Source organism: Nerophis lumbriciformis, linkage group LG29 (genome assembly GCF_033978685.3).
Source record: "Nerophis lumbriciformis linkage group LG29, RoL_Nlum_v2.1, whole genome shotgun sequence".
NCBI classification, from domain to species: Eukaryota; Metazoa; Chordata; class Actinopteri; order Syngnathiformes; family Syngnathidae; genus Nerophis; species Nerophis lumbriciformis.
Window position 1 is genome coordinate 19,232,803 of NC_084576.2, and position 18,690 is coordinate 19,251,492.

Genomic DNA, 18,690 nt, shown 5'->3' on the forward strand with positions numbered 1-18,690 from the left:
CAAAATGGAGGTGTTTACATGTGTGGTAGAGAGCTAATTTTGCGCCACTTCATGCAATAATTTGGTTTTCTTTAGTTCATGTAAACGTACTGATTGACAAAACACCTTTTCTGCCCTTTTTTTCCCCCCACCAGCGTCCATTTTGGTGATACTTTTTTTTAAGACGAATACTTTTTGATTCATACAAAAGATGCCTGATGCCAAAAATTGTAATAGTACTTTTCACAAAGATGAAAAAAATGTCAGAAATGGGCAAAAGCAACAGAGCTGACCTGCGGTGTGAACAAAAACGTGAAAACATACGTTCAGTCATTTCCTCTGTCCGGAGTTGTAGCTACAAGTCCCGTTATAATGTGTTTATGAGAAAGGGTGAACAGGTAGTGTTAAATGTGAAACACACTTAAAATGCTATTTACATCTCTAAGCTACATTTACACCAGTGTGGGTGGCACTGGGAGTAGGTGGATCAACGGCAGTGACTAGGGTTTGAACCTGGAACCCTACGGCCGCTTGATTTAAATGTATTTACAAATACATGAAAGGGAAACACCGCATTGATGCTGGTGACGAATGCAGAGGCTTATTTGTGCACGAGGCCTGGGCCATATGTCCATTTTATCCATAAATTCAAGTTTGTTTTTTTCTCCTCTTGCTCTGGCATACTTTGTGCTAACAAGACGTTTGTCCTGAAGAAAATACATTTTGTCAGTGGTTTGGTTTTGCGGCAACGGCCGTACAAACTTTGTTTAAAAAAAAAAGGAAGCAGTACAACAACTTATCCCAGCATCTGAAACTGAAGCCTTCAAATGCAACTCTTTACGAGGGGAAAAAGACCGTAACAACACACAAACTCCGGCTAAAAAGCAACTTGTTTTCCACAAGGTGGGATGAGAAAGAAACACACGGCACCGAGTGATCACTAAAGTCTGAGATGTGCGACTGAAAAAGGCTGCGTAAACAAACCATATCCTCTGTGTTATACTTTATTTGCACGCCATGTGCAATACTGCATTTTTATTTACACAAGTGTTTATTCAAGACTGAAGATTTAAGTTTGCATGTTGGAGAGTAATTACAGTATTGTATTCAAGACAGAAGTACTGCTTCCCAGAGGAAACCTTTCATTCAGTTGTTTGAGGATTATTCCAGAAAAATAACTATTATGTCTGGACTAAAAGAACATTATTGAAATGAGAGTAAGATGCAGTGTCATTTTAAACTACTAGTTTTTGATCACATGAAAAAAAAAGGTGTTTAAAGGGGAACATTATCACCATTTCAGAATTGTTAAAACCATTAAAAATCAGTTCCCAGTGGCTTATTATATTTTTCGAAGTTTTTTTCAAAATTTTACCCATCACGCAATATCCCTAAAAAAAAAAAGCTTTAAAGTGCCTGATTTTAACCACCCGTCCATTTTCCTGTGACGTCACATAGTGAAGCCAACACAAACAAACATGGCGGAAAGAACAGCAAGCTATAGCGACATTAGCTCGGATTCAGACTCAGATTTCAGCGGCTTAAGCAATTCAACAGATTACGAATGTATTGAAACGGATGGTTGTAGTGTGGAGGCAGGTAGCGAAAACGAAATTGAAGAAGAAACTGAAGCTATTGAGCCATATCGGTTTGAACCGTATGCAAGCGAAACCGACGAAAGCGAGGACGAATTCGGCGATCGCCTTCTAACCAACGATTGGTATGTGTTTGTTTGGCATTAAAGGAAACTTAACAACTATGAACTAGGTTTACAGCATATGAAATACATTTGGCAACAACATGCACTTTGAGAGTGCAGACAGCCCAATTTTCATCAATTAATATATTCTGTAGACATACCCTCATGTCAGCAGGCCAGGGAAGCTAGGGTCGATATTCTTCTCTTGATCATCTTCGGGACGGTGTGAGCCAAGACATCCAGGGGGTTTAGCTCGCTTGTCTGCGGGAACAAACTGCCGCCATTGCTTGCCGTGCTACCGAGGTCCTTTGTCCCTGAATTGCTCACACACTCCGGCAGATTCAATGGGGGTCTGGCGGCAGATTTCTTTGACTTTATCGTTGGAAATGCATCTGCTTTGAGTGTCGCAGGATATCCACACATTCTTGCCATCTCTGTCGTAGCATAGCTTTCGTCGGTAAAGTGTGCGGAACAAACGTCCAATTTCTTGCCACTTTCGCATCTTTGGGCCACTGGTGCAACTTGAATCCGTCCCTGTTCGTGTTGTTACACCCGCCGACAACACACCGACGAGGCATGATGTCTCCAAGGTACGGAAAACAGTCGAAAAAACGGAAAATAACAGCTGATTTGACTCGGTGTTTGAGAAAATGGCGGATTGCTTCCTGATGCGACGTCACATTGTGACATCATCGCTCCGAGAGCGAATATTAGAAAGGCGTTTAATTCGCCAAAATTCACCCATTTAGAGATCGGAAATCGGTTAAAAAAATATATGGTCTTTTTTCTGCAACATCAAGGTATATATTGACGCTTACATAGGTCTGGTGATAATGTTCCCCTTTAAATGATCTTTATTAGTATTCATCAGTTTCTTAAAAAAAATGTAAAATCTATTTTTTTGGTAAAAAAAAATACGTGAAATTGTGTTTTTGGGCCGTACCGCCCAGGCCTACTGTGCAGACTTGGTAAAAGCAGCTGTACGCTGTGTACATGTCCATCTTCTGGACAAGGTCGGTCCAGGTGCATGTGTGGAAATGTACGCCGACTGAATGTGCAGTGCAGTCCAAAGTAGCGTACTGTAACGTGTACTGTACAACAATCTCACCCAGCATGACCAAGGAATGCCAATGATGTTCGACAAAATGCCGCGTTTTACTTTGATGGCACGCTGGAAATGACGTGTTAATCTTGTATCTTTTCTCCGTCATATACCTGTAGTATTTAATATATTTGTCAATGAATACTGTAACTCTCTACAATTACTGGATGTTTGCAGTAACTTTTAGCCATATTTTTAATGTCTCACTTTTCCTTCAATCTTGTGACAAGTCTGATTTGTGTGCTTTTTAACTGTTACCTCAACTCGTGTCCTTGAAATGCACACAAGTTTTTTGCTTTGTTGCACACTAATTGTTGTACTTCCTGCTGTATTGCAAAGGTGTCTTATTAGCACCTTAGAACTGATGTTAGCATGGAACCACCAGGAACGTTAAAGTGGTTTAATAAAAGTGACTTTGCTGTCTGTGCTTCCATTTTTTTATTTTTATAAACATATATAAGTGGGAATCCATCCACATTTTACACAAAATGAAAAAATATCGATAATCATTGATAGAGGTGGTAGTCTTTAGGCTCTTTACAATTCTACACAATGTATTTTTTGATATATAAGTTACCTATTCAAAACAAGTTATATAAGCTCCTCTTGGCTGCTGACATACAACTTATAGACACACAAAAACTTGCAAAAATTCCATTATCTGAGAAAAAAAGATCAAACCTAATCACAGCTTTCCATACTTTTACAGAACAATTGGGAAGACATACAAATAAAAAAATTTAAAAAGAAAACCAAAATTTAAGGTGTACATATATGTTCAATCAAAAAAAAAAAAAAAAAAAAAAAATATATATATATATATTTTTTTTTAATACTGCATAAACACTTAATTATAACTGAATTCCTAATTTCGAGAATTGATTTGATCAGAATAAATAAAATTTGCAATTTGGATGTGGATCGATTATTTTGCGCAAAGTTCTAATCATTGGAACATTACACGAATTTAGTAGTCTTTTTTTAGTAACCGAGTGATCTTATAAATTAATCAGATAAAACCTTTGATAGCCTCACACATTTTTTAAGTTTAGTAGTTGCAATGAAAGAATGTTTTGCTTGCAATAACTCATTTTTCCCTCATAAATGCACATGCTGTATATTATTACTACTGTAGTTGTTTGTACTACCGGTACTACATTTTACCATATTTTTCATACAATGTTTTATCTAAAAAGTATTTTTATTCATTTTTCTATTATAACATTGCAATCAAAAACAAAAAGAAGAAAAGGCAGCTAACCTTCAAAATAAACAATCATATCACATAAGATACCTGTGATGAGATGGCGACTTGTCCAGGGTTTACCCCGCCTTCCGCCCGACTGCAGCTGAGATAGGCTCCAGCACCCCCCCTGACCATGAAAGGGACAAGCGGTAGAAATGGATGGATGGACTTTGAAATGACACTTTTAACATGTGCATTAAAATAAGTTGCACGTTAAACGTTTATTCGGGGCAACAGAATTTTAAATGAAAGTTTTTTTCAAATGGATGAATCATTGCAGCCCCAACTGGATACATGAATAAATGTTTAATCCATTTCAAATTGTATCATAAATGCATTCAACAGCAGAGACAATATTGCTTTAAGGGAAGTTAAAATGTATTAAAATCCATTTGCTGACATAATCTAGTGAATGAAATAAAAAGAAGTGTTGGTCATGGAATCTTCATGAAGTTGTCTAGCTCCTCTGCGGTTCCACAAGCTGCCACAGGAGGCACTAACTGACAGCGGTACCCGCGGACCACCTGTATGTCGCTCAGACTGAACAAGTGGCGGGCGACCACCTCAGGTGAGGGCTGGAGAACGTGGTAGAGCTTCTGCAAGGCCCGCACGTCCTCCAAGGCGTCATGGGCCTGGTAGTCCACGCCCAGCAGCTCCCTGACCAGGTGCTCCTGACTGAAGCGCTTCATGCCGCACTCCTTCAGCACCTCCCGGGCCAGAGGCATGGTGTCCACGCAGCCCGAGATGGACGCCTCCAACTGCTCCCTCAGGCCCGTCTGCTCCAGCGCTCGGGCCAGCGGCTGGCAGTCGAAGCGGCGGATGTTGTGTCCCACCAGCAGGGGGCGTCCGAGCGCTAGGAGAAAGGCGATGAAGGACACCAGCGCCTCCTCCAAGGACTTGGTGGAGACTAGCCGCCCGTGGAGGTAAAGCTGCTGCCTGACCACGGTGAAGCCCGTCACCTCGGTGGCTTGGGGATGCACCCGGCAAGGAGGGACAACGTGCAGGTTCAGAAAGCGGTCGCCGCTCACCGCCGCCAACTGGATGATCTCGCATGTTGAGCCTGATGACGAAACTCTCATCTTCACACAAAACTTTGCAAGTTGAAGCGCTGTCATGCATGCTTTACACGCACGTTATGTCCCGAGACCTCGACAACAACAAACATGGCCATGAAATGCCTTTTTAGACACTCCAAACCTGACAATACGCCCGAGTCTCACATTTGTTTATCTGGCACTGCCACCTACTGCTAGCACTTATAAGGCGGTACATGCCATCTATGCTTTATTATTACTATTGACAAATGATTAGCGTCTGCTGGGCGATGAAAGGATATCAATGTGTCGCGATCGCCGCGTAATCGATATCAATAAAAAAAACGTGTTTGATAAACTGTCCTATAATTTTTTTTTCTTTGTCTGAAGAAACCGGACATTGCAAAGCAAGGTTGGCTGCATGAACAAAAAGGTACTCTTTTTGGTAACAGATCAACGCAGAAAGTGATACGCTAACAGCCAATCAGGTAACAGTATCGACTAGATCAGGGGTCGGCAACCCGCGGCTCTTTAGCGCCGCCCTAGTGGCTATCTGGAGCTTTTTTTTAAATGTATGAAAAATGGAAAAAGATAGGGGGAAAAATCTATTTTTTGTTTTAATATGGTTTCTGTAGGAGGACAAACATGACACATGCCTCCCTAGTTTATATTAAACATGCTTCACTGATTCGAGTATTTGGCGAGCGCCATTTTGTCCTACTAATTTTGGCGGTCCTTGAACTCACCGTAGTTTGTTTACATGTATAACTTTCTCCGACTTTCTAGGACGTGTTTTATGCCACTTCTTTTTCTGTCTCATTTTGTCCACCAAACTTTTAACGTTGTGCATGAAAGGTGAGTTTTGTTGATGTTATTGACTTGTGTGGAGTGCTAATTAGACATATTTGGTCACTGCATGACTGCAAGTTAATCGATGCTAACATGCTATTTAGGCTAGCTATATGTACATATTGCATCATTATGCCTCATTTGTAGCTATATTTGAGCTCATTTAGTTTCCCTTAAGTTCAATTTATATCTCATGACACACTATCTGTATGTAATATGGCTTTTAATTTTTTGCGGCTCCAGACAGATTTGTTTTTTGTATTTTTGGTCCAATATGGCTCTTTCAACATTTTGGGTTGCCGACTCCTGGACTAGATGAGACAATTCCTGAAGGAATTGCGTGTGAATGCTCCAATGCTGAAGTTGAAATTAAATCCTGGAGTGTTTTTAGAATTGTTGAAGGAGAGCACACAATTCCTGAACAGGCTGAATATTTTGAAGTTGGAACCGTTTGAATCAGATGAAAAATGTGGGAATTATGGAACTTTGAAGAATGTCCCATTGATTTAAATGGGAATTTCCCAAAGATTTGGAATGGTCTGAATGAGTTGAAATGGTTGGTGTTTACATTTTTCAGATCGGTCGAGAAATTAAGTACCGGTAGTAACACGTTGAAATGAGAAATGGTATTACGGAATTTCGGGGAAAAACGTGAATTTTGTCCTAATTAGTTTTTTGTCCTAATTAAGAGGAATGTTTTGACGGTGGAACGGTTGAAGTGGGTTGGAGGTTGGGAGGAGGAGTCGCCAGAAAAAAAGGGTGGAAATAGGGCTTTGGTAAACCAGGAATCCTGGAAAATCCTGGAATTTTTTTGAACTTGGAAAAGGGATAGTTTAAATTTCCAGAATGGTGGAATGTGTTGCATTTGGAATGGTTTGAATTGGTTGTAAAATGTGGAAATGGTGGAAGTTTGAAAAATGGCCAATTATTTTTGACTGGGAAAAATGTCCCGGAAAACCTGGAATTTGTTAAGGGAAAGCCCGCAATTCCAGAATAGACTGAACAGTTTGAAGTTGGAAAGGTGTGAATCGGAGGAAAAATGTGCAAGGTAGAGCACGCCAAAATCTGGAGAAGAAGAAGTTGTTGAATAATAAATAGATGAATTTTAGTGTAGAAAACCATGTGTGAATGTTACAATTGTAGCATTCACACAACTATCAAATTTAGTTGCGCCATCTTGTTGTCTCACGGTTGATTCTTTGCAGAGAGAAAGTAAAACTGAAGAAATTGTGAATTGGACAGTATGGCAGTTTGGGGATTTTTCCAAAGGGACGGTAGTCAGACCAATGTAATCTGTAAATGATGTAAGGTGCTCGTCCCCACCAAGACCGCCACCTTAGCCGCACTCGCCCTTTAGAGCACAGCTGTAACTTCCAGGCACTAAACAGTAAACCTGCAGACAATACTGTAAATTCCAGACTATAAGCCATTACTTTTTCCTACTATTATTTAATCAATTGTTCTTCACAAACAGCCATAATGTTTTGTGTTCAATAGTTTCCATTAAACTCAAGCAGAGGACTGAAAAGGTGTGTTATTGTTTGTGGACGAATTTGCTCACTGAAGGTGCTGCGGGTTGAAAATGTACTTCCTGTTTTAATGCCTTGAACTGGAAGTAAAACCGTCCCTAAAGTTCTTAATTTAATCACTCCAAGCAACGTTTGTAAGTTTTACAATATAACTAAAACAGTTCTTACTTACTAAACCGTCCCATGTGTGATGTCTGCAGGAGTGTTTTCATGCATATTTATTTGTACGTGCTATCGTAATGTCATGTCAATAGTGTTGTGAGCATTAGCTAATATGTCAACGATGTTTACGAGTGTCTGTATTAGCATTATTAACTTACAATTGCATTCTTTTTGTATTGTTTTGGTTTCAAAAATTCCTCAGTAAATTCACCAAAACGTCACCGTGGATTTGTTGAGTTTATTTAGCTGATTGGAGAGCTGGCTTCCGCAGCTAGTGGGTCCATGACGATGACTTCTGTTTTGTTTGATCAGCCGTTTTACTGCCGCGTTACAGACACTGTTTGGAAACAATTAAGGTATGTAAATAAACATTCACAAAATAATTCTGTGAAACTAACTCATTTTACAACGTATAAATATGCGTCTTATAGTCCGGTGCGGGACCGGTTTCCTCTCAAATTTAGTGGGTGCGGCTTATATACTATAGTTTTGAAAATACGCTGATAATTCTTCTCAGGTTTCTCTATGTTTACATTTTACAACTCATTGGTGTTAATATGCAATCTATCAAGACAAAAAAAAGGTATATAAAAATCAAATTACAGTATGTTATTTATGTAGTTTGATCATTTTCCTTGACTGATGTACTGACATGTGGTTTATTTTGTGCATATGTAGCATTATCTACAAAGATACAAAAAAAATTGCTATTGCGACATCCAGTGGACACATTTTGAACAGCTGTTTCATTCTAAAAATTTAAAGTTAATTTTTACACTTAGCAAACTCATCTATAAATCCTGTTTGCGGGTCTGATCCGGCCCTCTGGCTTTTTATCTCATGATGACTTTTTATCCTATAAATTTGACTTTTTATCTGATAATTTTGACTTTTTAAACTCATAATTTTGACTTTTTATCTTATAAATTTGACTTTTTATCTCATGATTATGACTTTTTATCTCATAAATTTGACTTTTTTTCTCATGATTATGATTTTTTGTCTCATGATTATGACTTTTTATCTTGTAAATTTGACTTTTTGTCTCATGATTATGACTTTAATCTCATAATTTCGACTTTTTTTCTCATGATTATAAATTTTATCTCATAATTTCGACTTTTTATCTCATGATTATGACTTTTTATCTCATAATTTCAACTTTTTATCTCATAATTTCGACTTTTTATCTCATGATTATGACTTTTTATCTCACGATTATGACTTTTTATCTCATAATTTTGACTTTTTATCCCATGATTATGACTTTTTATCTCATAATTTCGATTTTTAATTTCATGATTATGACTTTTATCTCATAATTTCGACTTTTATCCATGATTATGACTTTTTATCTCATAAATTTGACTTTTTTTCCCCATGATTATGACTTTTTATCTTGTAAATTTGACTTTTTGTCTCATGATTATGACTTTAATCTCATAATTTCGACTTTTTATCTCATGATTATAAATTGTATCTCATAATTTCGACTTTTTATCTCATTATGACTTTTTATCTCATGATTATAATTTTTATCTCATGATTTCGACTTATCTCATGATTATGACTTTTTATCTCATATTTTGACTTTTTATCTCATGACTGACTTTTTATCTCATAAATTTGTCTTTTTTAATTTCGACTTTTTATCTCATAATTTCGACTTTTTTATCTCATGATTATGACTTTTTATCTCATAATTTCGACTTTTTATCTCATGATTATGACTTTTTATCTTATAAATTTGACTTTTTTAATTTCGACTTTTTATCTCATGATTATGACTTTTTCTCATAATTTTGACTTTTTATCTCATGATTATGACTTTTTATCTCATAATTTCGACTTTTTATCTCGTGATTATGACTTTTTATCTCATAATTTCAACTTTTTATCTCATGATTATGACTTTTTATCTCATGATTTTGACTTTTTATCTCATAATTTTGACTTTTTATCTCATAATTTTGACTTTTTATCTCATAATTTTGACTTTTTATCTCATGATTATGACTTTTTATCTCATAAATTTGACTTTATCTCATGATTATGACTTTTTATGTCATGATTATGACTTTTTATCTCATAATTTTGACTTTGTATCCCATGATTATGACTTTTTATCTCATAATTTAGGTGTTTTTTTATCTAACTAGTGATGGGTCCGGCAACAGCGATGCATCGGCGCATGCGTCGAGCTCATAGAGCAAAAGCCTGTGTCGGTGCGCGTACCGCTTTTAGAAAGTCACTTGACCGATCATGAGCTGTTTTGGTCACGTGACCGATACGAGAACTGTGTCGCACAGACGCCTCCTCTGTGCCCTGTGAGCGGGTCTTTTCTACAGCCGGAGAAATAATAACTAAGAACAGAAAGCATGTAGTATCGACCACCTCGGTCGATACTACACGTTAAGTATTGACCCAGGTGGTCGATACTACACGATAAGTATCGATCCCGGGGTCAATACTACACGTTAAGTAAATACTGGGTCAGTTTTTTTCCTTTACTGGGTTTTATTAATAAAGCTTTATAAATATTTAAAGAAGTACCCAAACATTATGACAACAAAAGTCAACATTAAACTTACCGAATCCAGTTGTCTCCAGGTCGAAAAAGACCAGCGAGTGTTGCGTCTTGTCCTCATCTACGGCCGACGTCTGCATCGCGCTTTCAACTTCCACCCGACTACAAAAGTTGCAACAGGTAGAAGAATGAAATTCTAAGACGAAGTTGTGAGTGTTTTAAATAATAACTGCGACAAAACTGCTCTTCTGCTCGTCGAGGGGAGAACTGAAACAGAAACTTCCCGCTGCGCCCTTTAAAACACCCAGAAGTTCTTCTTCGTTGGTACTCGGGCTGGTGATCAGATCAAGTGACGCTTGCTCGCCGCCAAGCGGCGGCTGAGTGAATCACTCTGCTTAAACTGACGCTTTATTGTATTGATTTCTATGGAAGTTTCCACTACTAAAAAATACCCCAATGATCAACTATGACTATGGAATGTCAAGTCGGAATTATGTCATCGTTATGGGATGAAATGTCTAAAATATGATAATAAAAAAGTCGAAATTGTGGAGTAAAAAATAACAAATATGAGATAAAGAGTTGGTGGCAGAGGGGTTAGTGCATCTGCCTCACAATACGAAGGTCCTGAGTAGTCTTGGGTTCAATCCCGGGCTCGGGATCTTTCTGTGTGGAGTTTGCATGTTCTCCCCGTGACTGCGTGGGTTCCCTCCGGGTACTCCGGCTTCCTCCCACCTCCAAAGACATGCACCTGGGGATAAGTTGATTGGCAACTCTAAATTGGCCCTAGTGTGTGAATGTGAGTGTGAATGTTGTCTATCTGTGTTGGCCCTGCGATGAGGTGGCGACTTGTCCAGGGCGTACCCCGCCTTCCGCCCGATTGTAGCTGAGATAGGCTCCAGCGCCCCCCGCGACTCCAAAAGGGAATAAGCGGTAGAAAATGGATGGATGGATGGATGGAGTTGTTATTCTTAATCGCATAATTTAGATTTATTTTATCTCATGATTATGACTTTTTATCTAATAAATTTGACTTTTAGTCTCATGATTATGACTTTTTATATCATACATTTGACTTTTAGTCTCAAGATTATGACTTTTTATCTCATAATTTCGATTTTTTTTATCTCGTGATTATGACTTTTTATCTCATAATTTCGACTTTTTAGCTCATGATTATGACTTTTTATCTCATAAATTTGACTTTTTGTCTCATGATTATGACCTTTTATCTCATAATTTCGATTTTTTTATCTCATAATTACGACTTTATCTCATGATTATGACTTTTTATCTCGTAATTTCGATTTTTTTTTTTATCTCTAGATTATGACTTTCTATCTTATAAATTTGACTTTTAGCCTCATGATTATGACTTTTTATCTCATAAATTTGACTTTTTGTCTCGTGATTATGACTTTTTATCTCATAATTTCGATTTTGTTATTTTATGAATTACTTTTTATCTCATAATTTCGATTTTTTATCTCATAATTTCGATTTTTATCTCATGATTATGACTTTTTATCTCATAATTTCACATTTTTATCTCATGATTATGCCTTTCTATCTTATAAATTTGACTTTTATCACATGATTATGACTTTTTATCTCATAAATTTGACTTTTTGTCTCGTGATTATGACTTTATCTCATCATTTCGATTTTATTTTACGAATTACTTTTTATCTCATAATTTCGATTTTTAATCTCATGATTATGACTTTTTATCTCATAATTTCTATTTTTTTATCTCATAATTTCGACTTTTATCTCATGATTATGACTTTTTATCTCATAATTTCACATTTTTATCTCATGATTATGCCTTTCTATCTTATAAATTTGACTTTTATCACATGATTATGACTTTTTATCTCATAAATTTGACTTTTTGTCTCGTGATTATGACTTTTTATCTCATAATTTCGATTTTGTTATTTTATGAATTACTTTTTATCTCATTTCGAATTTTAATCTCATGATTATGACTTTTTATCTCATAATTTCGTTTTTTTATCTCATCATTTCGACTTTTATCTCATGATTATGACTTTTTATCTCATAATTTTGACTTTTTAGCTCATGATTATGACTTTCTATCTTATAAATTTGACTTTTATCCCATGATTATGACTTTTTATCTCATAATTTAAACTTTTTATCTCATGATTATGACTTTTTATCTCATAATTTCGACTTTTTATCTCATGATTATGACTTTTTATGTCATAAATTTGACTTTTTGTCTCATGATTATGACTTTTATGACAGGAAAGACAAGCTATCGAAAGAGGTAGAACAGCCCTCTAGAGATGTAAGTAGTGCAGGAGCAGAGCTATGTGGCCATATAGGGGCCGGGGACCAAGAGAGTGTTCTGTCCATTGTCCCAGTCAAAGTTAAGGCAGGGAAGGGCAGCCAGGTCCTCTCAGTTTATGCTCTCCTTGACCCTGGATCCTCCGCTAGCTTCTATTCTGAACAGCTCATGTCCCAGTTGAACATAAAGGGAGTAAAGACCCATATCCTACTAAGGACCATGAATCGAGAAAAGTCTGTCCCAACTCACATGGTAGCTGGGCTGGAAGTTTCTGCACTGGACATCAATCATTTCCTACCTCTTCCTGTTGTCTTCACACAGAAAGAAATGCCAGTCACCACAAGCAGCATCCCCAAACAGGAAGACATAATAATAATAATAATAATAATACATTTTATTTATAAGGCGCCTTTCTGGGCACTCAAGGACACCGTACAAAATCACAACAATAAAATCAAATTTGAAAAAAAATAAAAATAATAACAACAACAAAGATAGAGAAGAAAAGATGATTACAATGAACAAGCAGTCAGAAATAGGTGTGTTTTGAGTCTTGATTTGAAGAGGGATATTGAATCTAAGTTACGAAGGTCTGGTGGTAAAGAGTTCCAAAGATGTGGGGCAGAGCGGCTGAAAACTCGGGCACCCATGGTGGACAGTTTAAATAAAGGGACAGTGAGATGGATGGATGAAGAGGATCTTAGGGAACGTGAGGGCGTGGCGACATGGATCAGGTCAGAGAGATATGATGGAGAGAGGTTATGGATAGTTTTGAAAGTGAGGAGAATTATTTTAAAGTGGATGCGATGTTTGATGGGTAGCCAGTGGAGTTGCTGCAGAACAGGGGTGATGTGCTGGATTGAAGGGGTTCTGGTGATTATCCGGGCTGCAGAGTTCATAGCACCATGGCCATATTTAGGTAACGTTATACTCCCGAGCATCAGTTCAAAGGCGGAGCTGTTGATAGGCACAAATGCTCCAAAACTGTTAGAGCCATGGGAGGTTATAAATAGCCATGGTGGTGGTCCACATGCAGTGAGAACACTATTGAGATGGGTGGTTAACGGGCCATTTAGAGGTCGGAATAGTGAGGCAGTGAGTGCAACTGTGAACAGAATTTCAGTTGCAAATCTGGAGGAGCTTCTGATTTCCCAGTATAACCTGGAGTTCAGTGAGATAGTGTCAGAGGAACAGACTGAGCCGTCAGTAGAAGCCAAACAGTTTTTAGAGATAGCCAAAGAGGCAGTCCTACAGGACGGACACTACAGTCTGAAATTACCCTTCAGAAAGCCCACAGTCAACCTGCCCAACAACCGCCCAAGTGGCGAACAGCGCCTCCAAAGCCTGAAAAGAAAAATGGAAAGGAACCAGCAATTCAAACAGGAGTACGTTGCATCTCTCAATGACATTCTGGAAAGCAACTATGCTGAGGAGGTGCCAGAGGAGGAGCTCAGCCAGACAAAGGTTTGGTACATACCACACCACGGAGTGTACCACCCCAAAAAGAAGAAACTCAAGGTGGTCTTTGACTGTGCAGCCACCTACAAAGGTGTGTCCCTCAAAACAGAGCTGTCTCAATGGAGGTATGTGGGCAGTAAAGACAATCCAGCTGACGATGCCTCCAGAGGGCTGAGTACTGACAGATTCATGCAGCAAAGGAGATGATACATGCCCCTGACTAGATCCCATACACATATTATTAAACAATTCAATAGTTTAAACCGAAATAATGTGCGGAGGATTTCGTGGGAGCTACACATTTCTACACATTGCAACCCCCGAGGTGATAAAAAGTCATAATCATGAGATTAAAAATCGAAATTATGAGATAAAAAGTCATAATCATGAGATAAAAAGTCGAAATTATGAGATAAAACGTCATATTCATAAGATAACAAAATCGAAATTATGAGATGAAAAGTCATAATCATGAGACAAAAAGTCAAATTTATGAGATAAAAAGTCATAATCATGAGATAAAAAGTCGAAATTATGAGATAAAAAGTCATAACCACGAGATAAAAAGTCGAAATTATGAGATAAAAAGTCATATTCATGAGACAAAAAAAATCGAAATTATGAGATAAAAAGTCATAATCATGGGATAAAAGTCAAATTTATAAGATAGAAAGTCATAATCATGAGATAAAAAGTCGAAATTATGAGATAAAAAGTCATAATCATGAGATAAAAGTCGAAATTATGAGATAAAAAAAAAAAAATCGAAATTATGAGATAAAAAGTCATAATCATGAGATTAAAAATCGAAATTATGAGATAAAAAGTAATTCATAAAATAACAAAATCAAAATGATGAGATAAAAAGTCATAATCACGAGACAAAAAGTCAAATTTATGAGATAAAAAGTCATAATCATGAGACAAAAAGTCAAATTTGAGATTAAAAGTCATAATCATGAGGCTAAAAATCGAAATTATGAGATAAAAAAAATCGAAATTATGAGATAAAAAGTCATAATCATGAGACAAAAAGTCATAATCATGAGAGAAAAAGTCAAATTTATGAGATAAAAAGTCATAATCATGAGCTAAAAAGTCGAAATTATGAGATAAAAAGTCATAATCACGAGATAAAAAAAATCGAAATTATGAGATAAAAAGTCATATTCATAAAATAACAAAATCGAAATTATGAGATAAAAAGTCAATCTTGAGACTGAAAGTCAAATTTATGATATAAAAAGTCATAATCATGAGACTAAAAGTCAAATTTATTAGATAAAAAGTCATAATCATGAGATAAAATAAATCTAAATTATGAGAGAAAAATCGAAATTATGCGATTAAGAATAACAACTCTTTATCTCATATTTGTTATTTTTTAGGAAACTAAGCTTGTCTCTGTGCTTCTTAATGAACCATCTACACAACTCTAGTGGGTGTTTGTTTTTACAAAGTGGACTGTTGGAATAATTGTTTGTAAGTTATCACAAAAGAAACATTGTATTACATTATGTTCCTGATAAGAAGACGAAGGCTGTCTTCGAGGCCTACCAAGAGGAATAAGGCTCGTAAAACTCCAGTGTGACTTCAAGTCGGACAGATGGCAGGATCTTCAAACTTCCAGGAGGAAGTCTCTGAAGTATTTTACGAACTCTCTTTGAAGTATTTGAGAGGAATTCTCTTTGAAGTATTTGACGAACTCTCTTTGAACTATTTGGTAACCAAAGGCAACGCTATTTACGACCCACTGCCTCTTGAAGCAGCTTTGGTCAGGTGGGGGGAGGAAAGTCAAAGAAAGAAAGAGGAGGCCAAGCTTCTGGCAGGGTGTGGTGGAAGACGGTTCCGAGAGGACTTTCGCCACGTCGCTCCTCATGGGTCCAAATTTAATTCTGTCTCTGTTTGATTCTTTGCATCTTGTCTGATTAATAGATGTCAACAGTGTTTGAACCTGACATGGACAAATGGGCTCTGACTCAGACTCTGGCCTGGACTCCATTGGGCTAATAGTAATACTCGTGGCAAAACTACTAGCCGGCTGACTTTGAGTGTTGTGGCTTTACAGAGGGTCTAGCGTTAGCCTTTCCTATGCTGGCTGACTGCTCCTGTACCCTTAGCTCTCCAAAGACTGGATGGGCTGCCACACGAGCTTGCTTTTCTATAAAGCTAACCAGGTCTAAAACCCTCACCCTGCGGTTGTGCTCTTCCTGCTGCTCATAGGCTTTGTTGCGCCTTCAGCTTGAAGGGCAACTTAAACGCAATGTTTCTCATATTGGCCAGTGTGTCTAGTTCGTCCATGTACTCCGTCTCCTCCATGGCATTACAGCAGCTCCTGAGGAACATGGGGTACTCCTGCAAGGATTTGGAATCCTCTGCCCTAATTTGAGGCCACGTCTGGACCTTATCTAGGTAAGCACAGGCAATTCTAAAGTCATGACCAAAGTTCTCTTTTAGTAACCTTTTGGCTTTCTGGTAGCTTCTGTCTGGTGACATATATTCACAACTTTTGACTAGCTTTTGAGCATGGCCCTTTGTGTAATGGATGAGAAACTGCAACCTGTTCCTGTCATTGTCCGTTTTACTTTCGACCATGTGTTCAAAGGAATGGATGAATGACTTGTACTCCAAGATTTTTCCATCAAAGAGGGGAACACTTCCTTGTGGGAGCGTGGACAGAAGCTGCTGTTTCACAAGAATCTTAGTCAGTTCATTTTGGGCTTCCAGAATTTTGATCAGCTGATTGTTCTGTGTTGAGCTGGGAGTGGCTTGTTGAGGTTGGAACTGGAAACTGGCAGGCACAGCTTGGTGAACGGGGGCCTGCTGGGGATAGAGACCGGCAGGCTAACCTGGGGCCTGCAGAGGTAGAACTGGGACCTGCTGCAGTTGAGTTGGGGCCTGCTGAGATTGGGGTTGGAGGTTGGCAGGCTGAATTGGGGCCTGTTGAGGTTGGAACTGGAAACTGGCAGGCACAGCTTGGTGAACAGGGGCCTACTGGGGATAGAGACCGGCAGGCTGACCTGGGGCCTGCAGAGGTAGAACTGAGACCTGCTGAGGTTGGAGGCTGGCAGGTGGAACTTGGGGTATAGATGCATCGAACAGAGTAGTGGGGAACTGCATATGAACTCCTTCCTTGGGCCTAACCACTGGGCTTCTCACAGGTGAACCACACCTTGATGGATCAAATGCTGCCCCTGTAACCGCTGCTCTCGAGCATGCTAATGTTAGCTTGCTAACGGTAACATGCGCCATGTTACTCTGAAGTGTGTACCTGAAAGTTTTTTTAAATGCTAGCCTGCTAACGTTAGCATGTAAGTACCAAAATATAACTAGGGTGTATCATTCGTCAAGTGACGCTAAAATTTTATGTGAATGCTGAAGAGCCAAAGCCAAACTGAAATGCTAAAAATTTGCACGCTGGCCAGATATAAAAAATATTAGAAAAATATTGCTAAATTAGCTAAAATAAAGTCTAGCTTGCTAAAATGCTAACTGTAAGTCAAGTACCAAAATGTTACTCTTAGCTGAGTACCTGAAACATTTAAAAATGTGAGCCTGCCAACGTTAGAATGCATCAAGTACCAAAATATGACTAAGATGTATCATTCATCAAGTAGCAAAATATTTGACGCTGAGGTGTACACCTGCAAAATTAGCAAAAATAAAGCTATTATGCAAATAGGTATCATTTGTATACCAACATGTATGACACTGTGACTGAGGTGTACATCTGCTGAATTAGCTCCAACAAATCTAGCACGCTAATGTTAGCTTGCTAAAATGCCAACTGTAACATGCGGCAAGTACCAAAATACATTACTCTGAGGTGTGTACCTGAAAAATGTTTCAAATTAGCGTGCTTTAAGTACTAAAATATGACTGAGGTGTATGCCTACAAAATTAGCTTTAGAAAAAAAAAAAAAAGCTAGCAGGCTAATGTTAGCATGCCAACAGATAGCATTCGTCAAGTACAAGTAGTAGTGTTATTAGAACTGACACTGCAGCCGCCTTTTCTCCTTTGTTCACTGTGTCTATGCAGAATATATCACACTCTGCAGACACTGAACAATTAATGTGCTCTTTTATTTCCACATGTTCTGAGATTCTGGACAGTATAGCGCCCCTCAGAGCTATACGTCCAAAGTCAAAACAGGAGCCTTGGCTCAATGAAACCACACGCACAGCTCGGCGTGAGTGGCGAAGGGCGGAGCGTAAGTGGAAAAGGGATCACTTGGAGGTCTCTTATCAAATTTTAAAAGAAAGCTGTCAGAACTATCAAAGTGTGGTTAAAGCTGAAAAAACTAAATATTTGTCAGACTTAATTTCAAATAGTATCAACAAGCCACGTGTTCTTTTTAAATCTATTAGTTCTGTTCTTAATCCGAATCCAGCCACTTCACTAGAGATGACAAGGGAAACTTGTGAAAAATTTCTCTCCTTTTTTAACGACAAGGTTGCTACTATTCGGGCAAATCTTTCTCCTTCTCCATTTAGTTTCAATGTGGCCACTCGGTGCTCGGCTGTGTTTTGTCAGTTTGAGCCTGTGTCCATGCCTGAGCTTACAGGAATAGTCGACAAATTAAAACCCTCGTCCTGTCCCACAGACCCAGTCCCCCCTCACTTTTTTAAAGAAGTTTGGGACTCTATTGACTTATCTGTTAGGGACATCATCAACAGCAGCTTGATTTCTGGCAGTGTGCCCTCTTTTTGTAAAGGAGCTGTTGTTGAGCCTTTGATCAAAAAAACAGGTCTTGATCCTACAAGTTTGTCAAATTATCGGCCCATTTC

The 18,690-nt window shown here is 38.1% G+C and overlaps 1 protein-coding gene across 1 annotated transcript; it reads right to left on the reverse strand.

Moving 5' to 3' along the window:
* Nucleotides 1–4,317: 4,317 nt before the first annotated feature.
* LOC133572126 (protein PML-like) lies at nt 4,318–10,419 on the reverse strand. The gene is made up of 2 exons (XM_061924847.2): nt 10,192–10,419; nt 4,318–5,086 (listed from the first exon to the last, which is right to left on the reverse strand). Exons 1-2 carry the CDS (start codon nt 10,265–10,267, stop codon nt 4,461–4,463), a joined length of 702 nt encoding a protein of 233 aa, XP_061780831.1. The 5' UTR covers nt 10,268–10,419; the 3' UTR covers nt 4,318–4,460.
* Nucleotides 10,420–18,690: the final 8,271 nt, after the last annotated feature.

Bases quoted from the DNA above. Each gene is read 5' to 3' on its own strand.
- LOC133572126 (XM_061924847.2), bottom strand. From the start codon at position 10,267: ATGCAGACGTCGGCCGTAGATGAGGACAAGACGCAACACTCGCTGGTC. The intron at 5,087-10,191 runs GTAAGTTTAATG...TTTCGTCATCAG, and splicing joins CCTGGAGACAACTGGATTCG to GCTCAACATGCGAGATCATC.